General features: G+C 50.6%; 1 protein-coding gene and 1 long non-coding RNA gene across 12 annotated transcripts in view; both read left to right on the forward strand.

Annotated features, from left to right (window-relative positions):
• WDR25 (WD repeat domain 25) overlaps positions 1 to 13,888 on the forward strand; it is a 140,877-nt gene that overhangs the window by 1,971 nt on the left and 125,018 nt on the right. For all 11 annotated transcript variants that reach the window (XM_045060515.1, XM_045060518.1, XM_045060520.1 and 8 more), the window contains one exon: positions 1,642 to 2,488. In XM_045060515.1, coding sequence (XP_044916450.1) covers positions 1,682 to 2,488 — 807 coding nt within the window. In that variant the 5' untranslated portion in view covers positions 1,642 to 1,681. The remainder of the gene's footprint in view (positions 1 to 1,641; positions 2,489 to 13,888) is intronic.
• LOC123386207 lies at positions 8,349 to 13,091 on the forward strand. Its single transcript, XR_006599986.1, has 2 exons — positions 8,349 to 11,203; positions 12,713 to 13,091. It is a non-coding gene; the product is annotated as an uncharacterized LOC123386207 (long non-coding RNA).

Raw genomic sequence — 13,888 nt, forward strand, 5'->3', positions numbered from 1 at the left:
GTGTGGTACAGTACGGTAGGGCAGGGTGGGGTATTCTTGGAAGTTGGTGGGTTGCCAAGTTTTAGCGCTGCTCCACTGCGCCATCTGCTGTCCTGGATGTGCTGGGCATCCCTGTCTTCCTCCTGACTGTGCTTCGTCTTAAAAGCACTGAATGGGGCAGAGAAAGACAGATACCCTATGTTTTCACTCATATGTGGATCCTGAGAATCTTAACAGCAGACCATGGGGGAGGGGAAGGGGGGAAAAAGTTACAGAGAGGGAAGGAGGCAAACCATAAGAGACTCTTAAATACTGAGAACAAACTGAGGGTTGATGGGGGTTGAGGGAGAGGGGAAAGTGGGTGATGGACATTGAGGAGGGCACCTGTTGGGATGAGCACTGGGTGTTGTATGGAAACCAATTGGACAATAAGTTATATTTAATATATATATAAAAAAACATTGAATGGGACTCCAGACTGAAGTACTTCTTTCTAGAAACTAGGTGGCAGAAATGTATTGTGTATGATGGTTCAGAATTTCAGGAAGAATCTTTTAAAGAATTTTTAAAAAGTTTATTTGTTTATTTAGAGAGCGTGCACGCTTAAGTCGGGGAGGGGCAGAGAGAGAGGGAGACGGAATCACAAGCAGGCTCTGCACTGTCAGCTCAGAGCCTGATGTGGGGCTCAGACTCACGAACTGCGAGATCATGACTGAGCTCAAGCGAGGTGCTTAACTGACTGAGCCACCCAGGTGTCCCAGGAAGGATCTTTTAGAAAGGGGAGATTCACTGCTGTGTCAGTGTGCGTTTGGAGTGAAATTGGGGGATTCAGACCACACCTTCAAAACTGGGGGGGATTGGTTGCTTGAACACCCTAGTCTTGTGTTGTGGGTCTGTCTCCCCAGCTGGCTTGTTGTTGAGACAGGATATCTAGGCAGTGGGGGGCGAGGGTAAAGGAGGGACTGGAGCATGAGGGGTGGAAGAAGGTACGGGTGACATGCTTTTCCCACTTGGTGGGTTCTGGACCTCTTCCCATTTCAGTATTTTCAGACCTACCCTCAAAGGCCCAAATTGATCTTATGAAAGACATCTCAAAGTCCTGAATCTTTCTGTCCAGGCAGCCTATCTCCATTTAGTCGGGTCCTCTTTTATGTCTTTCAATAAAGTTTTAGTTTTCTTCCTATAGATCTTGCTAATTTTTTGCTAAAGTTATTCCCAGATATTCCATAGTCTTCATTTGAAAAAAAAAATATATCTTCTAGTTATGCCTGGTATGTAGAAAAGCCCTCATTTAAAAAACTGTTTTTTGATTTATTTTTTTTAATGTTTATTTTGAGAGGTGGGGGCGTGAGCGGGGGAGGGGCAGAGAGAGAGAGAGAGGGAGACACAGAATCCGAAGCAGGCTCCAGGCTCCAAGCTGTCAGCACACAGCCCGACGTGAGGCTCGAACTCACGAACCGTGAGATCATGACCTGAGCCCCAGTCGGATACTTAACCGACTGAGCCACCCTGGTGCCCCAAAAAAGCCCTCATTTTTTAATGTGTTTCTTCCTAGAGTTTTCCAATCATGGGTTTGCTAGGTGGCATGTTTTCTTTTAATTACGTGTGGTGGTAAATATTCTTCCATGCGTATTTTCTGACATTTGACTTTTTTGGTCTTAGGTGGTTTGTCCTCCAACGATAGCAAGAAACTGTGTCTTCAATGGCCTCATTGGTGGCTTATGATGACTCAGAGTCAGAGGCTGAGACTGAACCTGCGGAAAGTTTTAATGCTGCCGGCCAGGTGAAGGACACCTCTGATGTGGTCAAACCTCGTGGGCACGATTTTGCATCAGAAGCCCCAGGTGTGACAGAAGGGGCAGCACTGCCCACAAAGCACGGTTCTCGTGAAGGCCCAGCTGGCCATCGTCTCCCCCTGGTTCGGCTCTGGAGAAGTGACCCAGGATCTTGCCCCAGCCAGAGGCTACGGTGGCCCAGAACAGAGCCCGAAGCCACCTTCTCCACAGGCAAGCCTTCTCGACCTTCCCTGTGGACCAGCCACGTTCCAGCTGGCCATGTGCCCCTGGCAGCTGCCCGCTTTAAGCAGGTGAAACTCTCCTGGGGAACTTACGACTCCCCCGAGCCGTCGTCCTGTGCCCAAACCAAATCTGAAACCCCAGGTAAAAATGGCAACTCTCTTCAGAGGAAAAGGTGTGAGGACTGTGTCGTGCCCTACACCCCCAAAAGATTAAGACAGTCGCAGGCATTAAGCACAGAAACAGGCGAGAGTAAAGATACGGAGGCACAGGGTCCCTCTGTGGGGCGTGCCCCGGCCCCTCTCTGTGTGGCCCCCAGAGTGTCCGAGTTTATTGAGCCATACTTGGACAGTCCGTATCGAGAAACCACGATTCCCAGGAAAGTGCTTTTCCACCTGAGAAGCCACAGGGGCCCCGTCAACAGCATTCAGTGGTGCCCAGTCTTCGCCAAGAGTCACATGCTTCTCTCAGCTTCCATGGATAAAACCTTCAAGGTAAGACTTGCGTGATCCCCCTTCTTCAGGGGCTCTTGGGAGTGAGCTGCCAGGGTATTTTGTTCTTCACGACAGTGAGGTAGGGGTGCTGCACGTTTCTGTGGGGAAATTTGTATAACTCTCTCCGTCGTGTTTGAAAGTGTGTTCTCGGTGGCCCACCTTGGATTGCAGGTTCGTTTTGTCCGCTCTTCCCCGACGCCGCCTCGCCGAGGGCACCAGAGGGTACTAGTCCTTGTCCCTTGTGGGGACACTGAGGACGCGCAGGCACGCTGGAGCCCTGGGTGGGTGAGGTCGCTGAGCAAGGGCGTCAGAGTTTCGGAAAGCGGGCCCAGGACGAGTCCCGGGCCCCTGTGAACCACGTTGAGTGTTGATCCTCGCAACTCCGTGCCAGGCGCCGTGCTGGTCCCTGGCCTCGTGGTAGAGGCCGTGGACGAGGGGAGAGGCTCTCCCAGCCCTCGGCTCTGGAGTGTAAGGACCAAACTCTCAGTGGGATGCGAGTGCTTTGTGAACCCTCCGGGAGGGACAGCAGCCTGGTCTTGGGGGGCTTGGTGAAGGCTTCCAGAAGGAGGGGAAGGTTCATGTGGGGAAGGGGGTGAGATGCGGCAGAAGGATGTCTTTGGCTGTAAGCATGGAAGTCTTGAGGGGCCTGAGGTTAGGGAAGCGGGCAGGGGCCGGACCAGGGGATGGTTGCAGATGCCGTGGAGGACCTCCGGGTTCCACAGAAACTCTTTTTCCTCGTTGTTACCTATTGTATTGTATTGTATTGTATTGTATTGTATTGTATTGTATTGTATTGTATTTATTTTAATGTTTATTTATTCTTGAGAGAGAGAGAGAGAGAGAGAGACAGAGCACGAGCAGGGGAGGGGCAGAGAGAGAGGGGGAGACACAGAATCCGAAGCAGACTCCAGGCTCCAAGCCGTCAGCACAGAGCTTGACACGGGGCTCGAACTCGGGAACCACGAGATCATGACCTGAGCTGAAGTCGGACACTCAGCCGACTGAGCCCCCGGGTGACCCTCGTTGTTACTTATCTTAAAAGCTCCTGACGTCACGTAGACTTCCAGCGAGCAGACCCCACGTACTCAGGTACGTCGTGCGGCGGGTGCGTCGCACCTCTGACCTGTCTCCAGCCCCTCCCCCTCGCTCTCAGCAGCACCTAGGAAGTCACCTGTATGCAATAGGTGCCACGTAAGTGCGAGCTGAACGAATGCTTCCTGGAAAGAAAATGGCTTTGGAGTTGAGGGAACATGGCTTCAGATCCAGTCTTGCTACAGAGCACCTGGTCGGCTGGTCGGCTGGCCCCACTTCCGGTCTGGTGTCTCCTCTGTAAAGGGCACAGTCATACCTGTGTCATGTGACCAGGTGAGCGAAGCACTTACAAAACCCTGTCGCAGAGCTAGGTACCCCTCCAGGTGCTCGGTGAGTGTCAGCTTCCTCCCTCTATTTTCTTACTGTTCTGGAACCATCCTGCCCAGGACATTGTGCTTGCAAATTACGTTTTGAGCTTTTCTCCTAGGAGGCGTTTTCTGAAATGAAGAAAGGAAACCTAAGGACAGTGAGGCTTTGAAATAAGCTAAATCGATGGGTATCGTTGTCATTTTTGAGTGACCAGTTTGGGTCATGAGCCCACTTATCTGTGTTCTCTTCTGGCGGGGCTAACAGAGTCGTTCGGGGACAGTGCCGCGCTCTGCCTTCGGTCTGAAGCCCAGGGACTTTACACTCGGGTCTTTGGTGCTTTTCCTGTGGGGGTGGGGGCTCAGGAGGCTTCCGGTGTCCCCAGTGTGCCCTGTAACAGGCTTGGTTCAATCCCATGCTGCTGGGGCTTCTCAGCGCTCCTTCCTGAGAGGCTGCGCCCACGGGGGGCCAAGTGCAGACTTGTCTCTTTCGTCCGAAGCACATCTGGGGGGTTTCTGGCGGGCTCGTGTGGGCCTGTGTGGTGCCAGGCCGTGTCTGGCTGGAGTCACAGTGGTCTGGGCTCAGGGTCAGCTTTGTGACCTTGGGCAACACACTTAACCTCTCAGAGTCTGTTTCCCCCCCGATCACACGAGTCTATGAGACCTACACTTCTGAGATGGGACACGTGCCCAGGCACATGTGTCTGCAGCCCCCTGTCTAATGCCAGGCGCATGGTGCAGTTTGTGGAGGGAGTGTGGCTACGGGTGGGCCACCTGAGGGGCACGGGCAGCCCCCTTCTAGGACCTTGGGGGGAGGGGGCGGTCTGGCAGATGTTTGGCAGCACGGGCTGGAGGAGGAGGCGGCTCATCAGGAGGTTGCTGTGGGCAGAGACGGGTGGAGGGATTTAGGGCAGCAGGTCCAGAGGATACCTGCCACCTGCCCGCCCACCCGAGGGGTCGTGTCTGCTGATGGGAGGGGCGGGCTTGGAGTCCTGTGGGGACCGGTCTGTATGTGGCATCAGCAAGGGGCCCCGTGGGCCCCGCTTGGATCACTTTTGCCCAAGTTGAGGTTTTCTAAGCGGAGGCATCCCCACTCTAGTTTTTAAATGGAGCGCGTCTGAGTGAAACCATTGATTTGGGCTGTTTTGTTTGTTCCGTCGTGTAGTGAGTGTTTGTGGACTAGATGAGTGTGCCAGGTTCTGTGCACTGGGGACGTTCTGTCCCGTTCCCGCCCCCCGTGGGGGACGTCGCGTCAGCCAACCAGCTGTGGCACCTCGTGACCAGAAGGGGGCGCAGTTGGCCCAGCTTGGGAAGCTGCTCAGGCGCCCTGGGCCGAGGGACTGCGGTAGAAAAGCCTTGCTTGGGGTGATTCACTGAGACCTGGGTCCGGGCCGTTTGCTGTGGAACTGCCCTTGGCGGGGCCAGTGCGGTTGCCGTCATGGCTGCTGGAGTCGGTGTCTCTTCTTCCCCTCTTCTTCGTGTGGGTCTTGAAAAAGCAGGGCTTTTAAAAGCCGTACATGCAAATGGCCAGGCCAGGATCCTCTCTGCTTTAAGACATTTGACAGTGTTCAGTGACAGAGTTATTTGGCAAACTGATTTTGAGCAACTTGTTAGCGTGACGAATGTGTGGCAGGGGCTGGAGGAGCCGGCACGGGAAAACCGACTGGGGACCAGGTGCAGGCAGGGCTGGAACCCGAGAGGGGAGTCGTCTGTCGCGTGGAGCTGGCGTGCAGCCCCAGGCAGGATGGTGTTCTCCCCACCCCTAGTGTCGGGGCTGCGTGGCGCGGTCGACCTTGGGGGCCCACGGGGTGGAGGGGGTGTGGATGCCGAGTGTCGAGTGGGAACGGGGCTGTGGGCGCAGGGGGGAGTCCTGGCTTCTTACGGCCCGGTCCCGGGTGGAGAGCGGACGGGAGGTGCAGCGGGGAAAGGGGTAGAAGAGGTGCTGTGACAGGGTACGCCCCAGCTCTGTGCTCCCTTCCTAGGGTGCCTTTCGTCTTTCGGTTCATGTCTGCCAGAGTGCCTTCTTGAGCCCCCCTGCATCAGGAAGGAGGGAAGAGCTTGGGGCCGGGGTCACAGCACTTCGGTTTGAATCCTTCTGCCGCTGACTGGCTCCGTGATCTTGGGCAAGTTACTTTTCCGAACCTCAGCCAACGTAATGCAAAGTGGAGACAAGATAATTCTGTGTGCCTCGCTGGCTTTTTGTGAAGAAAAGATGAACTCTGGACGTGAGCTCTGTGGGGCGGCGCCTGGCACATCATAGTAGGCACTTGCCGCGTGCTGCCGAGTTTGCTCCCCCCCGGGAGTCTTGTCCCTTCCTTACCACGTCGTGGCGTCTCTTTCTGCCTGCGTAGCCATGAACCAGATCTGCTACACCTCGTAGATTTTAAGCTTCTTGAACGTGGGAACCGTGCCAGACCCATTTATACATTATCTTTAGCACCTGGCACAAAGTTTCGTACATGTTAAGTGATCAGTGAAGACTGAAAACATTTTTCTTGGATTTTATTTCCAGCCTTTGGGGAAGGATTTTCTCTGAAGTGCATAGATTTTATTTGCCACTAGGGGGCACAGTAAGACTTAATATAAGCTCACTCAAGCTTCTAGAATGTGAAAGAATCCTTGATTCAAGGTAACATTTACTGAAATATGACTTCTTTTCTGATCAAGAGAAAAACAACACAATCCATCTGATTAATCTAAAGAGTGTGGAGTGCCACAGTTCCTTCGTCTCCTTAAAATGTAGCTTTGGAATTCATAAATTTCAATTGGGTACATTACAGTGGAAAGATACTTATTTTAATATGTTCTAAATGTTCTGTGAGCTGTAAAATATGCTTATATTGGTTTTGAAAAATTTACAGCTGGAGAAATTAAGTAAAATAAAACAATGACTCATAACTCCGCACTGATGCTCTGTTTTCTTTCCTGATGATCCCTTCCTGCCCTTGTATGTAGCACGCATCTGTTTCTCACAGTTGTAATCCCAGCACGGATACCCTTTTATATACTCTTTTCATTTCCCCGTGTCCTCATTTGGCTCGACACGTTTGAATACCCACCACACGTAAAGGTAGAATTGAGACTTTGAAGCCCTTGGAAGAAGTACAGACATGGCCTGCTGCAGCCGAACACAGGCAGCCCCCACTGTCGGCCCCGCACGCGGAGCCCTCTGCTAGGCACTGGATGAATTCTCAAAGGCCCATGACATGTTTCCTGCTTCCAGGGACCACCGTCCATGCATCGAAATCCTGGAGTTCTGAAGCACAGAAGGATTTTAAGTAAAATGTATGAGTTAGGTGTTCGTTTTACAAAATGGTTTGTTTTAGGAATGGATAACAGGCTTCCCTATGATACTTAAACCTTTCCATTTCAGATCACAAACGTAATAAAAGCTTATTGTGAAAAACTTTGAAGGTGCAGAGAACATGAGGAGCGAAGGCAAACACAGCAACTGTGGCTGATCCTAACCCCGAGCTGGCGCCTCATTGGCACCGGGGGCCTCTCCTGGTCTGGACCCCCACGTTCCCGTGGGTTTACAGAGCTGGGCTCACTGCACACTATGTGCCGGTTTGATTCTGCCCCCGCCCACCACCATCCTTTGTGCTGTTTGTAAGGGGCATTGTCCTGCCTTATTCAAAACTTTCCCCAAACGTATTTTCAGGACTGTCTCCGATCCCAGACTTTGCTTTGTCATATCTGCGTTGTTTCCCATCATGACTTGCTTTAGTTTTTGAAATGGTCAATACTGCTGTGAACACGGCTATACACAGGTGTCGTCTTTTCTGCTGCCTTAATGTAGTTAAGATGGGCTTTGATTTATACCCAGGCTTGTGCTAATTAATAAGGGCTTTGCGTGTGGTGAGCGGAGACTGAATAGATGGGCAAACCTCGGGCACTATTGTTACAAGAGACTCCTGGGTTCCTGTTCCCTATCTGGTGCTTGGTAGCTGGGTGACTTTGAGAAAAATCACCTTGCCTCTCTGATTCCCCCATTTTCTCACTGGTAAATGGGTAGAATGGCTGCTGGTTAGGGTTGTTGCTATGTAGAAGAGATGAGGAGATACAGCTCGGTGCCTAGCATATGGGAGGGGCTGAAGAAACAGTTTCCTGACTCCCCTGGTCCTTTATTGATCAATTAGGGAAAACAGAAAAAGAAAAAAAAAAAGATGAGTCACTCAGAATCCTCCAACTTATTGTAACTCTTGCGTTTGTGAATCTTTTAATGGTCTGTCTATAGATACATGTTTTTCCAAGCGTTTCAATGTCAGTACTCCTGAGACAGATACTTTTAAAACTCAAAAAGTTTTTGGGTTTGTTTGTACCAAGCTGTTTACCTCCTCCCTTTTCTTTAAAAAAAAATTTTTTTTAAATGTTTTATTTAGTTTTGAGTCAGAGAGACACAGAGCATGAGCAGGGGAGGGGCAGAGAGTAGAGGGAGACGCAGAATCTGAAGCAGGCTCCAGGCTCCCAGCTGTCAGCACAGAGGCCGACGTGGGGCTCGAACCTGCGAACCGTGACATCATGACCTGAGCCGAAGTCAGATGTTTAACCGACTAAACCACCCAGGCGCCCTGTACCTACTCCCTTTTCTTGAACTGCACATTTGGAAAGCATATACTGGAGGGCTGGCTCCGTGTCTCTGAACTGATCACGTTTAAAATGTGATCGAAGAAAGTGAATCGGGCAGCAGTCTGCCTGCTCTCAGAGCGTGTTGTGTCTGGGCGTCCAGCAGCACCGGGAGGAGTGGTTTCACACCTGAAGAGGCCCAGGAATGAGTCTGGGGGCAAGGAGGAGGCACCCACCGAGGTCGGCACCAGGCTCAGATGGGTCTCAGGCCCCCTTCCCATATGCGTGTGAAGGAAAGGATTTTGTTCTGGAGGCTGAAGGCTCAGACTGGGGTCTCACTGTGCTGCTCGCCAGCTCTGTGGCCTCTGGCAGTGAGTGTCGTTGAGGGGCTGGAGAGAGCTCACCATCCCTGGGTTCTCGTCATCTGCTAGGAATGGTTCCCGACTCTCCAGCTCCTCTTCGCACAGGCCTATGAAGCAAGGGCTGGTCTTACTCCCACTTTCCAGACAAGGAAGCTGAGGCCCAGAGAGGTTAAGGGATTTGTCCGTGGTCACACAGCTGGCAAAGTGTAGAAACAGCATGGGAAGCTGTCAGAGCAAATACACTCTGAGTCTTTTGCCTCTGAGAATAAAGGATGGGAAGGCATAGCCCCTTGTCCGCGTGGTGCCCAGGCTCTGTCCCAGCTTGAAAGTCTTGTGGTTCTGTTAAGGGACATAAGGAGAAGAGATGATTTCCACAGTGGTTTGGATTTGCATTTTTATGTATTACAGGATCCCGTTGATTTATCATTGTTAGCGGATCTGATTATATTAGGGTATCTTAGATGTGCTTTGTAGAAAGTAATACATCTCAGACTCAAAGACAAGGAATTTATGGATTCAAGTGCCAGAGTGAAGGTTTATTTCAGTTTTGAAAGAATTATTCTTGATGGATTTTACAAAATGAGGTGGAGAAATGATTTGATGTGCAGAGTGAGGAGTCGTGGGGCATTATGCAGATGATTGGCAATTTATTCCAAGCACGAGGCAAATCTATTGGAAGTGAGAGCCGCACAGCTGGGGAGGAGGGTTGGGCTGTGGTGGTGGGCGTTTGGTATTTGGGGAGTGAATGATTAACAGTGCACTGAGGGTAATTAGGCGAAGGCGAGGAGAGAATGGGTGGTGCGCGTGCGTGCGCGCGTGTGTGTGTGTGTGTGTGCAGAGCTCATCTGGGTCCGTCTTCGTTTGACAGGGGCCCAGAGAGGGGAACACACTGGTCCCGGGGCACACAGTGAGGTCAGGTGGTCGTGTGGACTCGGAGCCTCGTGTGGGAAGTGTTCTGATGCTTCTCTCTCTGGACACTGTTTGCTCCTCTCCCTTCCCACCTTTTGTGTATTTTCGGTCCGGGGAAAGTTCCTGATCATCTCAGTCGTCCCAGGGGTGGGAGTGAGGGCCTCAGGCTGGCCGACAGCGGGGCTGCCGAGCCTCTGGGAATTGCTGTGAGATCCTGAGCTGGAACCTTCTCTTCGTGGGAAGTGAAGGTTGTTGTTGTTTTTTTTTTTTTTGACACTCCTCTCCCCCATATGAAAGCTGCAACGTTTCCGAGGCCAACACATGAGACATTTCCCACTTTCCGTTTGCTTGCCAGAAGGGCCTTGCAAGCTTTCTCCTTGCAGAAAAAAACCCTGGGTTGCAGGAGGAATAAGCAAGGGAGACTGTGGCAGAACCCAAACTGTGTCGTCTGCTCTTTGAAAACTTCATTCCGTTGAACTTTAACAGTTCCCTGTACCCGGGGCAGGGCCGTGTGCCTGCCAGATGCTGACCGGGAGAAAACAGTGCCGTGTGAAGGTGCAGACTCTGTCCTCAGGGAACCAGCCTCATCCAGTCTCATCCGGTGTCATTAAGGGAAGAATAGAGCAATTTGGGAAAATGCTTTTAATGTAATTGAAAAATGCAGATTGCAAAATTGGCCCGGTTAGGAATTGAGACAGTCTAGTAAATTATTTCTTGCTGCTTTTAAAACCTGGACACAGAAGACTCTTAAAGGCACCCATCTAGTGCCCAGTGATGGCTTTGTCCTCTTGATTAAAAAAAAAAAAAAAAAGTTATTTTAGATTGAACTTAGTTTTATCATAAAAGTAGTCAAGTTTGGGGAAAAAATCCAAAAAAAGTAGAAATGAAAAATGTAATTGTAGGTCCTCCACTCAAGCATAACAACTGTGCATGTTTTGTAAGCAGCTTTCCTTTCAGTATTTTTTTCCCATGAGCATCGGCTGGTTTTAATTACACTGTAGGTACTTTGTTTTTGTAAGCAGCATTTAAAAATTACGTGACGGTTATTCCCCCCCTGCAAACTGCTAGTATTTTTACCCCTTAAAAGGAGAGGTGGGTAAGTCAGTCCAGCCTCCCAGCCCTTCCTCTCAGCTTCTGCTGTCTCTGCTCAGACATCTCTTCCAGATGGAGACCCCCGAATGGGAGCGGTGGGGTGGGGTGCAGGGGCGAGGGCACCGGGGTATGGTCAGAAGTACATGTGAGGGATGCCAGGGGTGTCAGCCCAGGACCCCGGAAGCCTGCCTTCACACAGCCTCCCTCCGGCGGGCTTCCTCAGGTTTCTCGACGGGACAAGATCAAAGAGAACACGCCTCAAGTCCCTCCCCACGTGCTGTGACCCAGGCTGAAAAGCAGGAGGACCGATGGCCGTAGGCACCTGGCAACAAAGTGGCCCTAGCCGGGGCTCCTGGTGCTGCTTTCAGGCCCGTCTTCCCTCACTCGGGGTGAGGCATCAGGGACCCCCCCCCCCCCCCCCATGGAACTTGGGCCACAGAGAGACGGCAGTACCCCTGGGCTGCCTGTCAAGGGCTTCAACCTGGGGACTCTGATTATTTGGGTGGTCTGGGTGTCCCTGGATATATAGAGCTTCTACTAGCTTTCTTTTCTTTCTAGTTTTTGATCTCTCTGCCTTTTTCTGGTTTGTTTTTCTGGGAAATTTCCTCCACCTTCTCTTTCAATCTTTTTTTTTTTTTTTTCCTTTTTGTATTTCTGCTGTCATATACTTAAACTGTTTTTTTACTGAAGTATAACTTATATTCAGGAAAGTGTTCTATTCTGATCTATCATATTTTTACATTCCAAGAGCTGTTTCTCGTTTTCTGAATGTTCCTTTTTTTAAAGAAGATGTCATTTTTTTTTTTATTGCATATTTACAAGGTCTTTTCTTAGCTCTTGGAGTTCTTTGAAAGTTTTGCTGTGTTTTCGAAAATGTTTCTGCCCCTTGTCACCTCCTTTTCTCTTTTGTTTTGGTGTCTGTGTTTCATGTGCGGGACATTCTGCCGCTCATTCCTGTTCAGGAAGGAGGCCCGGAAACACTGATCCGACCAGAGGCTCGGTGTGTGTGCGTGTGTGTGTGCACGCACACGCACACGCACACTCACGTGGATGGGGCCTGTCCACAGGGAGGTTGCTGCAGGGTGATGAGCCGGCCGGTGCTTAGGACAGGACCCCCACGTGGGAACCCCTCTAGGTGTTTTGAGTAGCCTGGTCAGTATCCCAGACGTGACTCTTCACGCCCCGGCTACCCCCGTTCCAGCACCTGAGCGGGAAGAGGGCTGGGGTCTCTGTGCGTGCTGTGCGGACGTCCTGCTGTCTGTGGTGGCTTCCGGCTGCCTTTTTCCACTCCTGTCTCGCGCACACCTTTTCCTCCGAGTGCACGGATCTACTTTGTTCTTTTTAGTGGCTACATGGCCTTCCGTTTGTGACACACGCCATCATTTATGTGTAAATGTGACCGTGTCTTCTTCCCCTTGACAGCGGTAGAATTATTAACTTTTTTAAACGTTCACTAATCGGGCGGTGTCTTGTGTGAGAACCAAATGAATCCATTTCCGTGCAGCTCCTTCAGAAGCGAGCCGGCGCCTAGTTAATGCTAAATAAGTGTCTGTGGCCCTGGGTCTTGTCCATCAATCTCCTGTAGTCGTAGTATTTCTCTTACCTGTCAGTTTACCTAGAACAGTATTGACCTGTCATCATATCCATACCCCCTACGGTGTGTTGTTTGATTTTGAGTTTTGGTGTTTCATTATTATTATTATCATTATTTACAGAGAAAACCTGACTTTTTTTTGTGGTCAAGTCCACGGACCTTTCCCTTTGTAATTGTCCTGTGGCTTTAGAGCGTGGCATGTCTTCCCCCATCATCTCGAGATCTGATAAATAGTCACCTATATTTGACCTTCATCTAGCAGTGATTAGCTTGAGCCAGTTTCAATTCTCGTCATCTCTTCCAGGCTTTCTGTGGGTCCGGGGCAGGCAGTGCCCGCCGTGATGAATGTGTGCTCAGTGCCAGGGATCGATTGGTATATTAAGAAGCAGCCCTGCTTTGTGACGCTCCCCCACACTGATGCCGGCTACTAATGATTTAAAACGACCTTCTTCCCATCCAGCTTATTCCGCAGGGCACGGGTGCACCACGGCCGCCCCAACCTTTCCTCAAAAATGAAATGTTGTTTTTGACCATGAAAGAAATACATGTACGCTATGGAAAACACAGGAAGGTATAAAGGAAAAAATTGTCCATTATCTCTGCACCCAGAGGCAACGACTGTAGACTTTTGGTGTATTTCCATCCAGTCTTTGAAAATAAAAGGCAACGTGGTTGAGTTCCAACTCTCCGTGTAATTTTAAACCCTTCTTTCCCCCCACGTACTGCAGCAGCCGGGTTTTAATGCCGTGACTCATTGAGGTGGTTTCCAGTGTGGTCTGTGAGCCCCTCGGGGGTCTTCGGGGTCCTTTCATGGGGTCCAGGGGGGTGAAAATTGTTTTCATAATAGCACCTAGAAGTTGTTTGCCGTTTCCACTCTCGCCCTCTCATGAGCGTACATGGAGTTTTCCAGAGGCTACGGGACGTGTGCTGTTACAATAGATTAAATACGGAAGCGGCTCTGCGAGCCCAGCTGTCTTGTATTAAGCCAGCCATTAAGGAGATTGCAGAAACGTCAAGAGTGCCTTCTCACTGAATTTTGTTTTTTGTCTTGGAAAATATAATTATCTTTCATAAAACATGTTATTTATGTTGACATGTAATGGGCTTCCTAGCGTCACGTTTACATAAGTTAATATTTTTAAGTGTTCTCAGTTTTGATTTCAAATATGCTAAATACAGATGGAAAATAACCCTCATAAACAGCAGCTTTTTGGAGTCCCCGCTAACTTTAGAGAGTGTAAAACGGTCCAAGCAGACGCCTTGAATAGCACGGTTTTATCTGCGTCTGTAATTTCATTTTAGGTGGCTGTACGTATTGCTAATAACGGTGTCACGCCGCGGCTCTGGGGGATGTGCGTCACTGCCTCCTCCTGCTTGGTTAGATTTACAAACGGCGTGACCAAGACGTGATCCAGGAGGCCCCTAGCCTCCCTTGCCTCCCCGCCCCCCCCCTTCCCTCTGCCCTCCCTTCTCCCCTCCG

Source organism: Felis catus, chromosome B3 (genome assembly GCF_018350175.1).
Source record: "Felis catus isolate Fca126 chromosome B3, F.catus_Fca126_mat1.0, whole genome shotgun sequence".
NCBI classification, from domain to species: domain Eukaryota; kingdom Metazoa; phylum Chordata; class Mammalia; order Carnivora; family Felidae; genus Felis; species Felis catus.